This window comes from Alosa alosa, chromosome 24 (genome assembly GCF_017589495.1).
Source record: "Alosa alosa isolate M-15738 ecotype Scorff River chromosome 24, AALO_Geno_1.1, whole genome shotgun sequence".
Lineage (NCBI taxonomy): Eukaryota > Metazoa > Chordata > Actinopteri > Clupeiformes > Clupeidae > Alosa > Alosa alosa.
In genome coordinates, this window is record NC_063212.1 from 15,730,000 (window position 1) to 15,746,698 (window position 16,699).

General features: G+C 39.8%; 1 protein-coding gene across 2 annotated transcripts in view; it reads left to right on the forward strand.

Annotated features, from left to right (window-relative positions):
- Positions 1-14,668, forward strand: part of si:cabz01007802.1 — a 44,463-nt gene extending 29,795 nt beyond the window's left edge. For both annotated transcript variants that reach the window (XM_048235954.1, XM_048235955.1), the window contains exons 19-24: positions 8,565-8,645; positions 8,763-8,802; positions 8,888-8,939; positions 9,622-10,036; positions 10,204-10,299; positions 11,366-14,668. In XM_048235954.1, coding sequence (XP_048091911.1) covers positions 8,565-8,645; positions 8,763-8,802; positions 8,888-8,939; positions 9,622-10,036; positions 10,204-10,299; positions 11,366-11,785 — 1,104 coding nt within the window. In that variant the 3' untranslated portion in view covers positions 11,786-14,668. The remainder of the gene's footprint in view (positions 1-8,564; positions 8,646-8,762; positions 8,803-8,887; positions 8,940-9,621; positions 10,037-10,203; positions 10,300-11,365) is intronic.
- Positions 14,669-16,699: the final 2,031 nt, after the last annotated feature.

Consider the following 16,699-nt stretch of genomic DNA (forward strand, 5'->3'; position numbering starts at 1 on the left):
AATACAAAAATACACACCAAAACATATATATACATACAAAATACAGAGCCATTTCCTTCAACCCAATAAAATACAAATGACAAAATACTATTTTTTATTTGAAATACAAATACATATGCATGTTTCAGAAATACTACCCATCCCTGGGAACAGGCAGATTACATACATAGTTGGCCATATGATGACATTCTTAGGTTAATACTGTATTTCACCAGTTAGGGCACTAAAATGGCCAGAGCAGCGGCACTGTGTAGCCTATCTTGACAAGTTTTGGGTTACAATAAACAGGTAGTGGGCTCTCTGTTGATTTTAATGAGTAGGCCTAAGCCTAAAGTTACAGCATTTCTATCACAATTGACCAGACTTACAAAATTCTGGCTATGATTGTTCCTTGTATTGCATCATGTGCCATCACTGCGCCTATTGCATTTTACTGTTGTTAGCCTTAAGCCTAGCTCAGTCATTATGTTATACCACATCACCCTCCATTAGAAGTGCAATGAGCTGCATTGAGCATAATAAACTGCATTTAGAGTTCCAAATCCATATTTCTAGATATTTTTGTAAAAGTAACTTAAAAGTAATACAATAGTAGTGTAATGCCTTATAATTCAGAGACAGTAATATTATAATCTAACAAATTACTTTGAAATGACAGTAATAAGTAATACATAATACATTACGATTTTGAAGTAACTTGCCCAACACTGCTAGTGTAGCAGTCATATAGGGATATGAAATGTTTTGGTCAACAATTCCCAGGACACTGACCCTGCCACATGAAATTTAGTAGTCCCACTAGACTTTTACGGTAAAATTTTGTTTGGTCCCGGGGAGACAATTACAGGTGAAATCTGAAATACAGATATTCATTAGGGCCCGAGCACCCGGCCTTGCGCACCGAGAGGTGCGAAGCCCTATTGTTTTTGAAAGGATTATTATTATTATTATTATTATTATTAGGGCCCGAGCACCGAAGGGTGCAAGGCCCTATTGTTTTGGAAGGATTATTATTAGGGCCCGAGCATCGAAGGGCGCAAGGCCCTATTATTTTTGTAAGGATTGTTATTATTATTAGGGCCCGAGCACCGAAGGGCGCAAGGCCCTATTGTTTTTGTAAGGATTATTATTATTATTATTATTCAGTATTATTGTTATTCTACTTTTTGCTTTCCTGTTTTGAGGTGGTTAACATGGTCGAAAACTCTTGAAATTTGGCACACACGCCAGGTGTCACGCGATCGCAGTTAGGTACAAGAGCTTGACCCGCGTGGCCCAAGGACTCGCTAAGCCCCTTAGGTGACTGATCCGTGGTTGGCAAATATTTTGAGGTTTTAACATTTCAAAAGTCTTGAAATTTGGCAAACATCAGGTGTCACACAAAGGAGCTAGGTAAAAATTGGCCCCGGTATGGCCCAGAGACCCTTATGTAACTGTGACTTGTGGTTGGCATATCGTTTTAGATACACACACACCAAATTTGGGGGTGTATGTAACTCCCAAAACAAACAACTTTTGTATTAACATGCCATTAGCCCGCCCACTGGAAGTGAGGTAATTGAGAATTTGTCGCGTTGTGGACATGATCAATTTTAACATTACTCCTCCTAGACTCGATTCATGTCAAAGTTGGTATACATGACACCGAGATGTTCCTGATTCTAAATGAAGCCTTTTTTTGAAAATGGCTAAAAAATTGTTAATTTTTGTTCCACACAAACAATAAATGTGTCATAATTCACCATGCATGGCTTGAAATGTTTTAAATTTCACAGGTCATTAAAGACCATGTTAATGTGCATGTTTTGCCACCAACTGGCAACAGAAAGAATGACAATTATCCTGATGTCACATGATCAATTTGAACATACTCCTCCTAGACGGTTTGTCAGATTCATTTGAAATTTGGCAAACATTATGCCAAGATGTCGCTGATGTTAAATTGTGAATGGATTTTGGAATGTTGTAATATATTTGATATGTTTTTAATATCTCACCACATAAACATAAAATGAATGAATGGTCTGAAACTTCTCAGGTTAATAGATATCATGATTATAATGATATCCAGACACCCAATGGGCCTGCCTGGCATAGCGCCACCACCTGGCCAAGCAGGAAATGTGCCATATATGGACAATGCCTTAAGTGATTGATCTGAAACTTTATAAAATATTGGATATCATTATTGTGATGATATTCACATGCATAATTCACAGGCCTAGCATAGCGCCACCATCTGGCCAAGCAGGAAATGTGCCAGAAATGCTCTATCCTTTGAATAAATGGTCTGAAACTTTTCAGGTTAATAGATATTATGATTATGATGATATCCAGACACCCAATGGGCCTGCCTGGCATAGCGCCACCACCTGGTCAAGCAGGAAATGTGCCAGAAATGGACAATGGATCACCACCTGGTCAAGCAGGAAATGTGCCAGAAATGGACAATGCCTTAAGTGATTGATCTGAAAGTTTACAAACATTTTGGATATCATTATTTTGATGATATTCACATGTCTAATTTCCATGTCTAACATAGCACCACCATCTGGCCAACCAAAAAGTGTATCAGAAATGTTCTTTGCTGCAAATGTATGGTCGGAAATTTCTCAGGTTAATATATATTATGATTATGATGACACCCAATGGGCCTGCCTTGCATTACGCCCCCACCTGGCCAAGCGAGTAAATGTGGCAGAAAATAAAATACAAAAGCAAATAGCCCACGCATCAAATATGTACATTTCACAAACGCACCACGTCGGTGCTTTGTTGGATTCCGACATGTCACGGGTTGCGGCCGCAGGTGCTCGGGCCCGCCATTGCCGCTTGAGGCTATATTTTGAAATTGAATTTCAATTGAAATTCTAAAACATAGAAAATTAGCCCGACGAGCCAGACCCACATTAAAATGTAGGGTCTGGGCACTCACCGTTCGCAGTGCTTAGTCCGAGGGGCGGGATAATCAGCTGTCTTTCAAATTCCCTCTCCACGCAATAGGACAGCGGCAGCGCTATGAGTCCAATGCGTTTCCCACCAGCGGAGCTAGTTGGCTAGTTCAAACGTTTGCCAACTTAATAAAAGCTTAACTCGTGTCACACTGTTCGCCAACACCAACATCCATCTTATTTGTTTTCAAGTAGCAGGGAATTCAAGCCAAACCGTTGCAACTCTGCCATCAATCATTATGTTAAGCCCACCTAACGACTCTATACAAGATTTCATTGGCCTGATTGAGTTTCGATTTCTGGAGCTCACAAGCCAACGGAGAGTTGCTAGACTAGCCCTGGCAGCAATAAATACTGTCTGAAAATACATTTAGATGAAATTGTGCATTTAATTAAGTGTTTTATTTAATTAAAATTTCCGTGCTAAACTCCAAATGTTATGGGATGTTAGCATGTTTGCATGTTTGTGGGATAGAAAGCACATTTTATCCAATCTCATTGTTTAAATCATATTTTATAATCAATCTTGTGGTATAAAGTAATAAATTATGTACTTATAGGCCCTGAAATGTCATGGAAATTTCATTCAAGGTCATTGGAAAGTCATGGAAAAGTTTTGAAATGTTGTCAGTGGAAACTGGTGGGAACCCTGGTTGTTGTTGTTGTCATTGTTGTTATTATTATTATTATTATTATTATTATTATTATTATTATTACAGTGCATGAAAATGCACTATACTGTTCTTCCTAGGCTTCTTCTTCTTCTTCTTCTTCTAACGCGTTTAATGCAGCTTCAACCGTTTAATGTAGAAACTTCATTCAAACTATGTTACGTAGGTCTTACTTAGGACAAGAGTGCTATATATGTTTCATCTTTAACTGTTCAGTTATTCCAACTATATTAAACCTCATCTACCTATCAAATAATTTAACCTTTTAAACTATCCACCTATTTAACTGTTCAGTCATTCCAACTATATTAAACCTCATCTAGGCCTACCTCACAAATAATTTAACCTTTTAAACTATCCACCTATTTAACTATTCAGTCATTCAAACTATATTAAACCTCATCTACCTAGCAAATAATTTAACCATTTAAACTATCCACTAATTTAACTGTTCAGGCATTCCAACTACATTAAACCTCATCTAGGTTTTTCAACCTTTTCACTTTTGACACTTAAAATGTCCCACGGCACACTAACATCCTGTGTGAAGAAAAAATAAACATACCATAGCCTAAAATTTCAGATAATACACAGATACAGCCTTATTATGGCTTCTATGCAAGACCTGCTCAATAAAACAAGTGCCCTCGGTTTGTAGGTGACTATATCTATAATTGAATTGTTGTTATGAACTGGATATGTGATGATTCTGTGAATACTGGATATGGGGGCCCCATTGTACAATTCCTGCATACCACAAATAGTGCAATCAATGAGAGCATGTGGTTATCAATTATTTGATGCAACAGTTGCTTTTCTGGACCAGTGAGTGACATTTGGGTAATTTTCTGTGGCACACCTGATGATCTCTCACGGCACACTAGTGTACCCCGGCACAGTGGTTGAAAAACACTGATTTAAACTATCCACCTATTTAACTGTTTAGTCATTCCAACTATTAAACCTCATCTACCTAGCAACCAATATAGCAACCATGTCAAATACCCTAGTAACAGCCTAGCAACCACTTCCACAGTTACAACCTAGCAACCAACATAGCAACCAATGAGTTTAACCTAGCAACCAGCATAACAACCACCACAACTAACCTAGCAACAGCCTAGCAACCATGTCAAATACCCTAGCGACAGCCTAGCAACCATGTCAAATACCCAGGCAACAGCCTAGCAACCACTTCCACAGTTACAACCTAGCAACCAATATAGCAACCAATGACTAACCTAGCAACCAGCATGGCAACCACCACAACTAACCTAGCAACAGCCTAGTAACCACCTCAAGTACCATAGCAACAGCCTAGTAACCATGTCAAATACCCTAGAAACAGCCTAGCAACCCCTTCCACAGTTACAACCTAGCAACCAATGAGTTTAACCTAGCAACCAGCATAGCAACCACCACAAGTACCCTAGCAACAGCATAACAACCACCATAACTACTCTAGCAACAGCCTAGCAACAGCCTAGCAACCACTTCCACTGTTACAACCTAGCAACCAACATAGCAACCAATGACTCTAACCTAGCAACCAGCATAGCAACCACCACAAGTAACCTAGCATCAGCCTAGCAACCACCTCAAGTACCCTAGCAACAGCCTATCAACCATGTCATACCCTAGCAACCATGTCAAATATCCTAGCAAAAGCCTAGCAACCATGTCAAATACCCTAGCAACAGCCTAGCAACCACCACAACTTCAACCTAGCAACCACCATAGCAACCAACAGGATTACCTAAGCAACCAGCATAACAACCACTTAATTTGGCATAACAACCAACATTTGTACCCTAGCAACACTATTGCAACTATATCTGCATTATTTGGTTTTTTCTCTGTATGATATTTTACATCATATTTTTTGCATTTTCATGCACTGTATTTCCTTCAGGAAATGCTTTTCTAGTTCTTCTTCTTCTAACGTGTTTAATGCAGCTTCAACCGTTTAACGTAGAAACTTCATTCAAACTATGTTACGTAGGTCTTACTTAGGACATGAGTGCTATGTATTTTTCATCTTTGTAACTTTTATACTTTTTAAACTATTAATTAAAAACTACTCAAAATTTCCCCATAGACTTAACATGGGCTGATGACATCACAATAGAGCCGTTAAGCAATTAGAATCATATGCCAGGTGGTCAGGCCACCTGGCTCAACTGCCAGTCTCAGGCGTTAAGCATACAAACTGGCTCAATTAAAACTACACACCCTGTTCAACTGCTTCCTCTGCCAAAAACTGTTTCAAAATAAAAGTCCTCACTACAATATTTCACTGTAAAACAGTTAACTGTAAACAATTTAACCCTTTAAACTACTGAACTTTAACTGTTCAGCCATTGTAACTGTTACTTGTCATCAACTATGACTCCTACCCACTGTAGCTAGTTAGCATGATTAGCATAGTTAGCATGTTAACATTGTTATCATTGCTTATATTGTTAGCAAAATTGCTAAAAAGGATTAGCTTAGTCACATGGTTAGCATAGTTAGCATTGTTAGCATGTTAGTTAGCATAGTTAGCATAACCACTAAAAATGATATGCTAAGTTAGCTAAGTCACATGGTTAGCATTGTTAGCATAGTTATCATTTTTGACAAAACTATTAGAAAACCTTAGCTAAGTTAGCTAAGTAACATGGTTAGCATGTTAGCATAGTTAACATTGTTAGCATAACTGCTATAAATTATGAGCTAAGTTAGCTAAGTCACATAGTTAGCATTGTTACTAGTGCTGTCAAACGATAACATTTTTTAATCACGATTAATCGCTGAATTCCTATAGTTAATCACAATTAATCACATATTTTATCATATGATTAAAATTATATTATTTTGCATTTCTGAACTTTCCAGGAGTCCATATTAACAATAAAGCAATTATTGTGTATCTTGATTGGGATTCAAATGAAAGCAAAGCAAGTTATTTTATTAACTTAACTTTAAGACGTAGTAGGTCTATTTGATTATTTCAAATCAAATTTCAAAAGATGTGTAGCAGACCTGAGGCAACACAATATATTCTTCAAAAATATAGCTGATATACACTGAAATAAATGCTACCGCAGAAGTGCATGCACAAAATGTAGGCCTACACACATTATAAAGGCATAACAAACAGAAAATATTATATTCATACTATATTCATTATCTTTGAATTCAGTTGAAAATAAGGAACTTTTCAACATGAGTGCATTGCCATTTTATAGGCCTACAGACTATGGTGCACTGTCACTTGCCACACACATCAACGCCGAAGTTTTTAACAGGCAAACACTGGATGAACAATGGATTTTATGGAGCAGCGTCGACCAAATATAACTGAATCGTGATTTACCGCGGCGGCAAAGTCGCGATGCTGGTGTAATGGAGTTGTATTGAAAAGAATGGAATCTAATGTAAATGAATGTCGAAAGCAGAGTGCATCGCAAATAGTAGCAGCCAAAGAGGAATGTTGATAACAGAACAAGTGACGGTGATAAAATCGTTGGCAGCACACAACTAATGCGTCAGCCTAGGCTACTACTCTTTGGCCAGCTCGTAAGCCCAACCAAGTGTGTGCAGCATGCCTTTACGTAGCCTACTAACGGTGCATCATCATAAAGATACATTTAATCTGCATCACGCCCCATTTTAGCGGAAAACATGTTAATCATTATATAAAACATTATATCATTGATCCAATGGGAAAGATAGTTAGTAATCACACGTTGACGTTACATCTAGTTATAAATTCACAGGACATTCAATCATTTTACTAACACGGCAGTTATGAAGAATTATGTTTATGTAACTTGCTCATGTCGAAACGATGTACATTACCAACCTAATTCGTTTGCAATACCCCATGCATGTATTGTACACATTTAGCATGTAGCTACACTTACCATAATATTCCATGCAAAACGGTTAGCTTGCTGGCTAGCTAACTGTGGAACTTCAGTATAACATAGCCAAGTATCTCACCTAGTTGTAGGAAATAGGCTACGTTCATATTACAAGTGATAGAATGAATGTGTGACTATGTTTAGTTGATGTTATGACATGTAAAGTTAAGCTTGCTGAACTTAATTATAGTCAGCCACGGGCAGTTTGACTGTGCCTATCGATACATTTGTGACACTCCTGTTAGTAAACTGGAAAGAGCAAAACATAGGGACATTGTCACATTAATCCCATAAACACACAGATAACGTATTCACGTTTGTTTCAAGATTTAGTAAGTTTACTATAAGCCCTTTTCGCTCCCCACTTTGATGCAGCATAGATTTCCATTATATCAGTCATCTTTCCCCTAAAAGGGGGCGTGTACGTGCAGCACATACAACGTTCCATTCCATCCAGTCTAGCTAGATCTTGTGTGGTGTTGTAGTTGTTCTAACGTTACTAGTTATTGCAACAGCATGTGAAAAAACTACAAAGTTTGTTATACCAAAAAGAACGTTAATCTCGCGATAAAAAAATTGACGCCGTTGAAATAGGTTTACGTTAACGCCGTTAATAACGCGTTTAACTGACAGCATTAATTGTTACCATAGTTATCAGCATTAGTATTATTAGCATTTTTTTTTAAACTGCTGGAAAACATTAGCTAAATTAACTAAATTAAGTAACTTGGTTAGCATTATTATCTTTGTTAACATAGTTAGCATAACTGCTAGCAAACATTAGAGTCAGTTATCGTCAACTATCTACCTAAATAATTTAACCATTTAAACTATCCACCTATTTAACTGTTCAGTCATTCCAACTATATTAAACCTCATCTACCTAGCAACCAATATAGTTTGTTTTTACTCTGTATGATATTTTAAATCATATTTTTGCATTTTCATGCACTGTATTTCCTTCAGGAAATGCTTTTCTAATTATTATTATTATTATTATTATTATGCATAATAATTGTATTATCATTATACAGGAGCAGACTGTGGAGATCCTGCCAGTGGAGATGGCAGAGGTACCAGTGCCAGGTCAAGGCAATCCTCTGGAGGATGAGGCTGTATGTAAAATATCTGTAATCCCTTTGTGTGTGCACATGGGCCCTGATTGGGCCCAGAATGATGGACAAAGAGACGGATAAACATTTATATTTACATTTATTTGTATCATTCCTCAGGATGAAGATGGTCTACTGGACTGGTGGAGAACAGTTGAAGGTGGGTAATTACTTGTGTTTGTTTGTGGGTGCGAGAGGGTATACTGTAAATAGCATGTGTTTTACTGTGCTTATATTCCTGCCAGGTTGGAAGGACTGGAATGAGTCCACAAGTTTTGAAGAGGGCGAGGAGGAACTGTATGTCCACTAAGACTTTGCACTTTGTGTTACTTTTTAGTTACTTTAAAGGTACACTATGCAGGTTTAGGTATTTTTGGCGACTGTAGAGCTCCCTCTAGAGTTGCGATATATTTATATTTTACTCTGCTGTTGTAAATAGCTTATTAGTTACTGCACGTATCCCCCATGTACACAATGAAAATGCTTTTGTTGTGGAGGTGAAGGATTAAAAAAACTGTCCAAAGAGCTGTATTGACAAGGTGATGTTTCACACTGTTTTTGAAGTTGCATGGCTGGTTTTCTCGGTAGCGACTCACTACGTCTACTGTATGCTGTATAGCTATGCTAGCTCAATGATTTGCCTATTACCAGTTCGTTTACCATGAAATTGGCTTCGTAAAGGTGAAAATCTTGCATAGTGTACCTTTAACTTAAACTTTCATACAATTTCACTTTAAATATTTTATTTATCTACATTATCTACATTATTTTCATTTGTTATGTGTTTCATGTTCCTCTCTCTTTCCTTCCTATCTCTCTCTCTCTCTTCTTTATTCTCCTTCCTTTCTTATTCCTCTCCTTCTCTTCCCTCTCTATCCATCTCTCTCTCCCTCTCTCTCGTTTCTTCCTCTCTCTCTCTTTCTCTCATTCCTCTTTCTCTCCTCCCTCTCCCTCTCTTTCCTTCCTCTCTCTCCCTCAGTGCTGTGGAGGCAGCAGCTGACCGTGTCTTCATGGCGGCGCGTCTCTTCGTGCGCCTCTTCAACATGCGTGGCGCCTCTCTGCAAGGCCGCATCCTTGAGCTGCTGGCCCTGGCCGACGCAGCCGACACCTTCCATAAGAAGACGGTGACGGCCAGTGTTGGGGGTGGTGTGGCCAGCGTGGCTGGCAGCATCACCACCATCACTGGCCTGGTGCTGGCGCCCTTCACCTTGGGCACCTCTCTCATCGTCACGGCAGTGGGCATCGGCGTGGCGACAGCCGGTGGACTCACCTCAGCCTCAGCCAACATTACCGACACAGTGCACTCTAAGACCGACCGCAAGAAGGTAGAAAAAATGATCCAGGACTACCAGGAGGAGATCAAAGACATCAAGGAGTGCCTGGAATTTCTGCAGGTAAGGGGCTCACTCTGAGGGCAGGAACACTATTATTGCTAAGAATTGAAGTATATCTTATGTAGCTTTTTTTCCATTAACCCGACATTGTGAACATTTATGAATGATACTCTTTCTCTCCCCTTCTCAAATCTGTCCATCTCTCCCTCCTCCCTGCCTCTCTGCAGACGGGTATGGAGACTCTGGAAGAGTGGCACTTTGAGCAGTATATGGAGAGCCTGTCCAAGCGTGCAATGAATCAGAACGTCAAGCATGTTATGAAGGTCTCATCATTATTGTTTTGTTTTCTCTTTGTTCTGATTGGCGTTTTCTCTTTTTGCGTGTGTGTGTCATATAAGCTACTGGACGCATACATTTCCCTCAGGATTAAGAAAGTGTCTGTCTCTGTCTGTCTGGCTGGCTGAGACTGTCTGTCTGTCTGTCTAGCTGTGACTGTCTGTCTGTCTGTCTCTTTATGTCTAGCTGTGACTGTCTGTCTGTCTGTCTGTCTCTATGTGTGTCTCTAGCTGCGACTGTCTGTCTGTCTGTTTATCTATGACCTTTCTATTAGAGGTCTGCGCGGGACTGATTTTTCAGTCCCGCGTCCGCCCACTCCCTCAATATTCTGTCCCGCTCCCGCCTGCTCCCGCATTAATGTGTCATTTTTAGTCCCGCTCCCGCCCGCATCTGTAACATGATGTCCCGCTCCCGCCTGCTAAAGCCCGCATGCAGGAGGGATAGCCTATTCAGTTTTTCTTTCTATCTCTCGATGTCAGATCATTATATCTCTCGACTCCAGATGTCAGTTTCTTGGTTCTGATTGTAGGCTAACAACTGAAGTAGGCCTAGTCTGGTGCCCTCTTCCTCTGTCATGCTTTCGATTTCAAGTTTTGACAATGAGCAGCAGGAACTAATTGAACCCACGTAAACGACAATATAGGCTATAGGCCTGCTATCCGTCAGTTATGCTTAAACCCCGTTTTTAATGCTGCCTAACAGAACATCCAGCTGAACTATAGTTATGAACACTACTTTAATCATTTCCATATTTAATTTTATGCACATATTTAATTTGCGGGAGTGCAGTGAATCATCGGTTTGTCCCGCACCCGCGAACACACCTCTCATCCCGCCCGCTCCCGCAAAGAGCTTTCAAAAGTTGTCCCGCGCCGCACTCTTTTGCGTCGGGACCCGCAGGTCTACCGCGGGAGTGCAGACCTCTACTTTCTATTTATTATCATTTATTTATTGTGATGTATATTATTAATATACCGAAATGTCTGTTTTGTGTATACATATATGTCTGTCTATGCATCCATCAATCCATCCATCTCTCCATCTCTGTCTAAGGAGGGTGGCCGTGCCGGTAAAGCACTGCTCATTAACACCGAGTCCCTGGTGAGCACCGTGCAGGTCCTTAGTGTTGCCGGTAGTGCCGCCAAGGCTGCCCAGGTGATGAGCGTAACCACGGGCGTTATGTCGGGTCTTTTCCTGGCGCTGGATGTCTTTTTCCTGGCCAAGGACTCAGTGGAGCTGCGCAAGGGCGCCAAGACGGAGTTCGCCACCAAGCTGCGTGAGGTCTGCAAGGACCTGCAGGATGGCCTGCTGGAGCTGAACCACATCAAGGAGGAGCTGCAGAAGACCATGGACGGGATCGAGGTGGACGTGGAGGAGGAGAGTGAGAGTGAGGAGGAGGAGGAGGAAGATGATGAGGGTGATGAAGAGTTTTTGAAGTCTGATCCAAAGAAGCTTGCTCAGCTTGAAGAGTAGTCGTGGATGTCTCTGGTGTTGAGTGGTGATGGAGGAACTCTTTCCTACTTTCCCTTTTATTTGACTCCTCTTCTCTTTCTCTCCCTCACACTCACTCTCTCACACACACACATACACAAATTCTTCTTGGTAATGACCCTGTATGTGCTTCCGTTTCAATGAACCTCACTGCCTCACATCACTGAACTGCCAAGCAGAGACAATCTTTGGGACAATGCAAATGGAAACTAAATTCAAAGAGCACACAAAGCCATTTTCTACGCACACATCTTGTGCCATTTTTCATATTTTTCTTTTCCACACACATACTGGACAAACACCACAGTGTTACTCATGCAGTCATAGCTTTCATTGTCTTTGATGATGGTGATTGTTGTAATGAGAGTGGGTGTGGTACTCATGAAGTGGATGTGACATCACTTATGGACTCCAGCCAAAAGTAGTTTCTTAGATAGTGTTTCATGTGACCCTCAAACAGGTCCAGTTTCATTCCAGATCTCTGAATGGAGCCAAAGCAGTCACACACATAGTTAATGTGTTAATCATGATCGTCATAGAAACCAATTACAACATCAAGAAGAAAGGCACAAATATTGCGACATTGTGGAAATTGTAAAGATGGCCCTTCCTAGGTAGAACATCAGCACACTACATCTGCGCAATCACCAGTTTGTCTCTAAAAAAAAACAACAAAAAAAACTTGACATGTCTGAAATGAAACTTTGACCCAGCATTTTTGCTGTGACCAAGTAGGAAGGGACGACAACTTTGTATGATAATTAGTACTCATCATCACAACAATAATTTATATGAAGCAAGACTATACTGTTACGGACTTGTGGGGCACTGGGATAGAGCGTGTGATGTGGATGGTGTTTACCACGATCAGCACTGGTGACACACTTGTGTGTATGAAGTCATACATGAGATGAAACTCCTCTACTTGTGAGGGTTCTGGGTAGGCTAATGTACGTAGGCCTGTCACAGATCACAATAGTCACTGTAGGCCAGTGTTTCCCAAACTTTTTTTCTGGCGACCCACTTTCTAAAAATGACAGACCATCGAGACCTATTTCACTTCAAATCTACCCTGCAACCACCAATATTGTTTTAGGCCACAGGTTCTCCAACTTTTCTATGCCTCCCCCAACCATACATTGCTATAGGATCCCTGCTTTGAACACGGTTGTGTTGCATTTTGAGCACCATCAGCGCGAAAAGTTGGAAATGACTACTGAAAAGATACGTTTTAATGCGCATCCGAGAGTAGGGGAAATTTTCGCATGTTGTGCAGTCGTCATTCGTCAGCATAGTAAGCTGTTCCTGTATTTCTAAAAAAAAAATGTTGTAGGCTACGTTGCGTTGCAGACAAATGGGTCCATAACAATGTGGACGTCAATTCCAATGTAAACAGAAAATAACTCAAGTCGTTATATTGTAGGCTATTGTTGTATTATATTATATTGTATAGTCGTTATATCAGAACAAGAGGCGTTTGCGCAATAGCCGGAAGAATGCGCCTTTACTTTGTTAGCGAGGTAGAAAACGAGAGGAATAGTGTTTAAAATGCCCATTTAAATTGTAGACTATAATGCACTGTTGTCAGAAGTATCAGAAATAAGAATGTGAGGAGGTTGCTATTAACTTTAAAGATTGCATCAGCAATCGAAACTGTATGCAAATTAAATGGCCTTATGTCCGGTCTATGGATGTCTGCTTTAGTTGATAGCGCGGTCACTAGATTTGAATCGGTAAAGTTGAGGAGCTGGTATCTATTAATGTTCGTGCAAATAGGCGGATTCATGTCCCTTGCAGTTTGCAACTGCGAGGTACATGGCAGGCGCCCCACAGAACGGTTTCATTTTGAGAGGTAGATATCCATGCTGGCACCCCCTCTGCGATGCGTTCGTCCCCCAGTTTCATGCGCCAGTTTCATGAGCTTTTATGACAAAACCATGACTGTGGTATTTAACAATCTACATCCTAATAGAAAACTGTTAGCTTTCCTGGTATCAAATGACAAATGGTATCAGTTAGGCCTATAACACAACATAAATTGTGCTGGCGACTGACGTTCTGACTATCCTGTTCAGAAAAAAAGAAATATCGGTGTGAAGTTGTCTGAGGGTGTGCATAAAATGTGCTAATCCATCTGTTTGCGTCCATGTCTATTTGAAGTAGACGAAAAACCACAGGTTACATTACATGAGGGGAAACTATAGTTACACCAGTACGACGTCGGATTTTTCACTGTTATTGCACATTTTTTTGTTGTGCCACATTTATTCCAGTTGTTATATGATGTCCAGATTGTTTGTGTATCAGTTTTTATGTCTTGATTTGTTATTTGTCCAATCTACATTGCACATTGGGTTGTGATTCACTGAAGTGCCTGTTACAGGATGTAGGTTATGTAGATAGAAACAGCTCTGTATTTGTAGTGCCAATTTTTTTTTTTTTTTCTGGTGTAAATTGGGGAGAATTAGTTAAATATCAACACCTGAAAAGCTGAATATGATTTTCTGTTTGTGTATGATGCAAAATGTATAATTTCATAATGTATTGACTTCATTTTGTGGCATCACAACCTCTCAGAGCTATATTTTACTAGATTGTTAATGATTAGGTTTTACTCAAATTACCGTAGAAAGGATTTGCCTGAAGTCACAAGTGAGTAAAGATCCTTATCCTCACTTCTGAAATGGGTTTGAAAATGTAGAAGTAGAAGTTCTGGGAGATGTTCTTTGTGAAGAATCCCATCTTCCTATCCTAAGCAATCATCAGATTAGATTTTTAAATTATTTTTCTCATTGTATGTACTGTATTTTAGCAACTGAAATTTGTACAATGTTTATGTATTTGGAAATAAAAATAAACTGTTGCTATAAATGCTTCATTTTTTTATTGTATGTCTGAGAAAACTTTGACTTTCACATTGTCCACACTCCAGTCAAGCAAAGCAGATTTCTTTAAATGGTTCGGCTGTGGCATGGAGGGGGTTATGCATATGTGCTAGTGTGCTAATATAGCATGCAAACAGTGAGGCATAAAGACAGTGGTACAAGTGGCTAGTGGACAGACAGTACCAAACATGGAGGGGATGAAGAGGCAGACAGACTATGCAGAGAAGTCTATCTCTCCTCTTCCCTTAAGTGAGGCATTGAACAGTTCAATGGCCCTGGGGACAAATGACTTTCTCAGTCTGTCAGTTGAAGCTAGAGACGGTGTCAGGGCTTTTGTTTTTGAAGGGATTGGTACCGTTTGGACCACGCAGTTTGAGAGCGTCTACAGTATGCAAGAAAGTTGGTTTATTTCATACAGTACATGGACATTACTATTTGTGTTTAATGAAGATGTGAAGACCCATTGGTTTATTTCTCTCAAGTAAAAGCGGCCAATGAGGTACAGTTCACTGTAAAAAGTTTCTGTAAATTTACAGAAAGATTCCAACATTATTCACCTGTTTCCTTCAATAAACAGGACTTTCCAGTCATTAGTAAGACAAATGTGTAAAATCAGGCTCCAACACTGTTATTTACCACGCCCGTAATGTTTAAACGTAATGTTTATTCTGGAACACACGTACTTCCCGTTATCTAACGTTACCTTCGAGCTGGTGATGGGAAGCTGTCTGCTGAGAGAAGACGATAAGTTGGAATCATACCCAAACCCATCAACACAATAAGGTGAGTTTATCTGTCATCTTTGACCAGAAATACAACGTTTGAAAGCACACTGGTCATGTTTATACAAGTTGTATAATACAACATCTCTGAATGTTACCCTGCTGAAACGAAGTTAGTAGCAGTGCTATTCAGCTAGCCAAAACCACGCTTTCGCCCTTAAGCCATGTGTTATCGTTATCACTTGTTGATCAAATTTTACGTTTCTCCATTGTAATCTGAAGCCATCTAAAAGTATTGGTATGAGTAGGGTATGCGTAGTTTTTTAAAGTTTAACTCGTGTGATTTACCTGCTATAACACTGTTTGCTAGCTAAGTCTGCTTAGCATCATCAGTTTAATAAACCAGTGGCCAAATAAACAACATGGCACAAACGGATGTAGTGTAGTGTGACTACTGCTTTCAGTGTTTACTTGTATTCATGGATTTCGCCCGTGCTGGTAATTACTAAAAGTTGTGTTAAGTCCTTCAGTTGACAGTTTAGAAAGCTAATGCTAGTTAGTAGCCTAGCTAGCTTTCCATAGCAGAGTTGGTTGCATGACACGTGTATGGTATTCCTCCTGAGTTCATTTGAGCTAGCGGCATGCAACAGGAAGATGTTTACATGTCATATATGTGGGCATCAGTCCACTGCGTCTATTTATGTGAGCCATACCTAAATTCATGACAATATACCCAATATAGACCTTCCATGCTGTGTTCCAGATTGCCAAATTAAAGAGACATGCAGGTCTTGAATTTCCCCTGGGGATCAATAAAGTATCTATCTATCTATCTATCTATCTAGGTCTTTAGACACACATATATAGAAACCATAAACAATGTTGTTTTGATAAGACAGACAATTTCAAAAGCAAGCACCCTCACTTTGCACACACATACACACATTCCTCACACAAACATCTTATCACACCTGCCTCATCACTTTTAATCATTCAACGGCAGACACACATACACACACACACACACACACCTTTCATACTCACCTTGCAGACAACTCACATTCACTCACTCCTTACACACACACACACACACAACACACTCACAGAGATTACATTCACTTTCTCACTCACACACACACACATCATGAAGAGTTGTTCAGTGCCTTTCTTTTCTTTTGCTAAGGGATGTGCGACTGTAGCTGATGTTGAGTCTTCCAAGCCTACCTGTGACTCTGATGATATTACTAGGTATGTTTGTTTTCATTCACTAGAGTAATAATGATCAACAT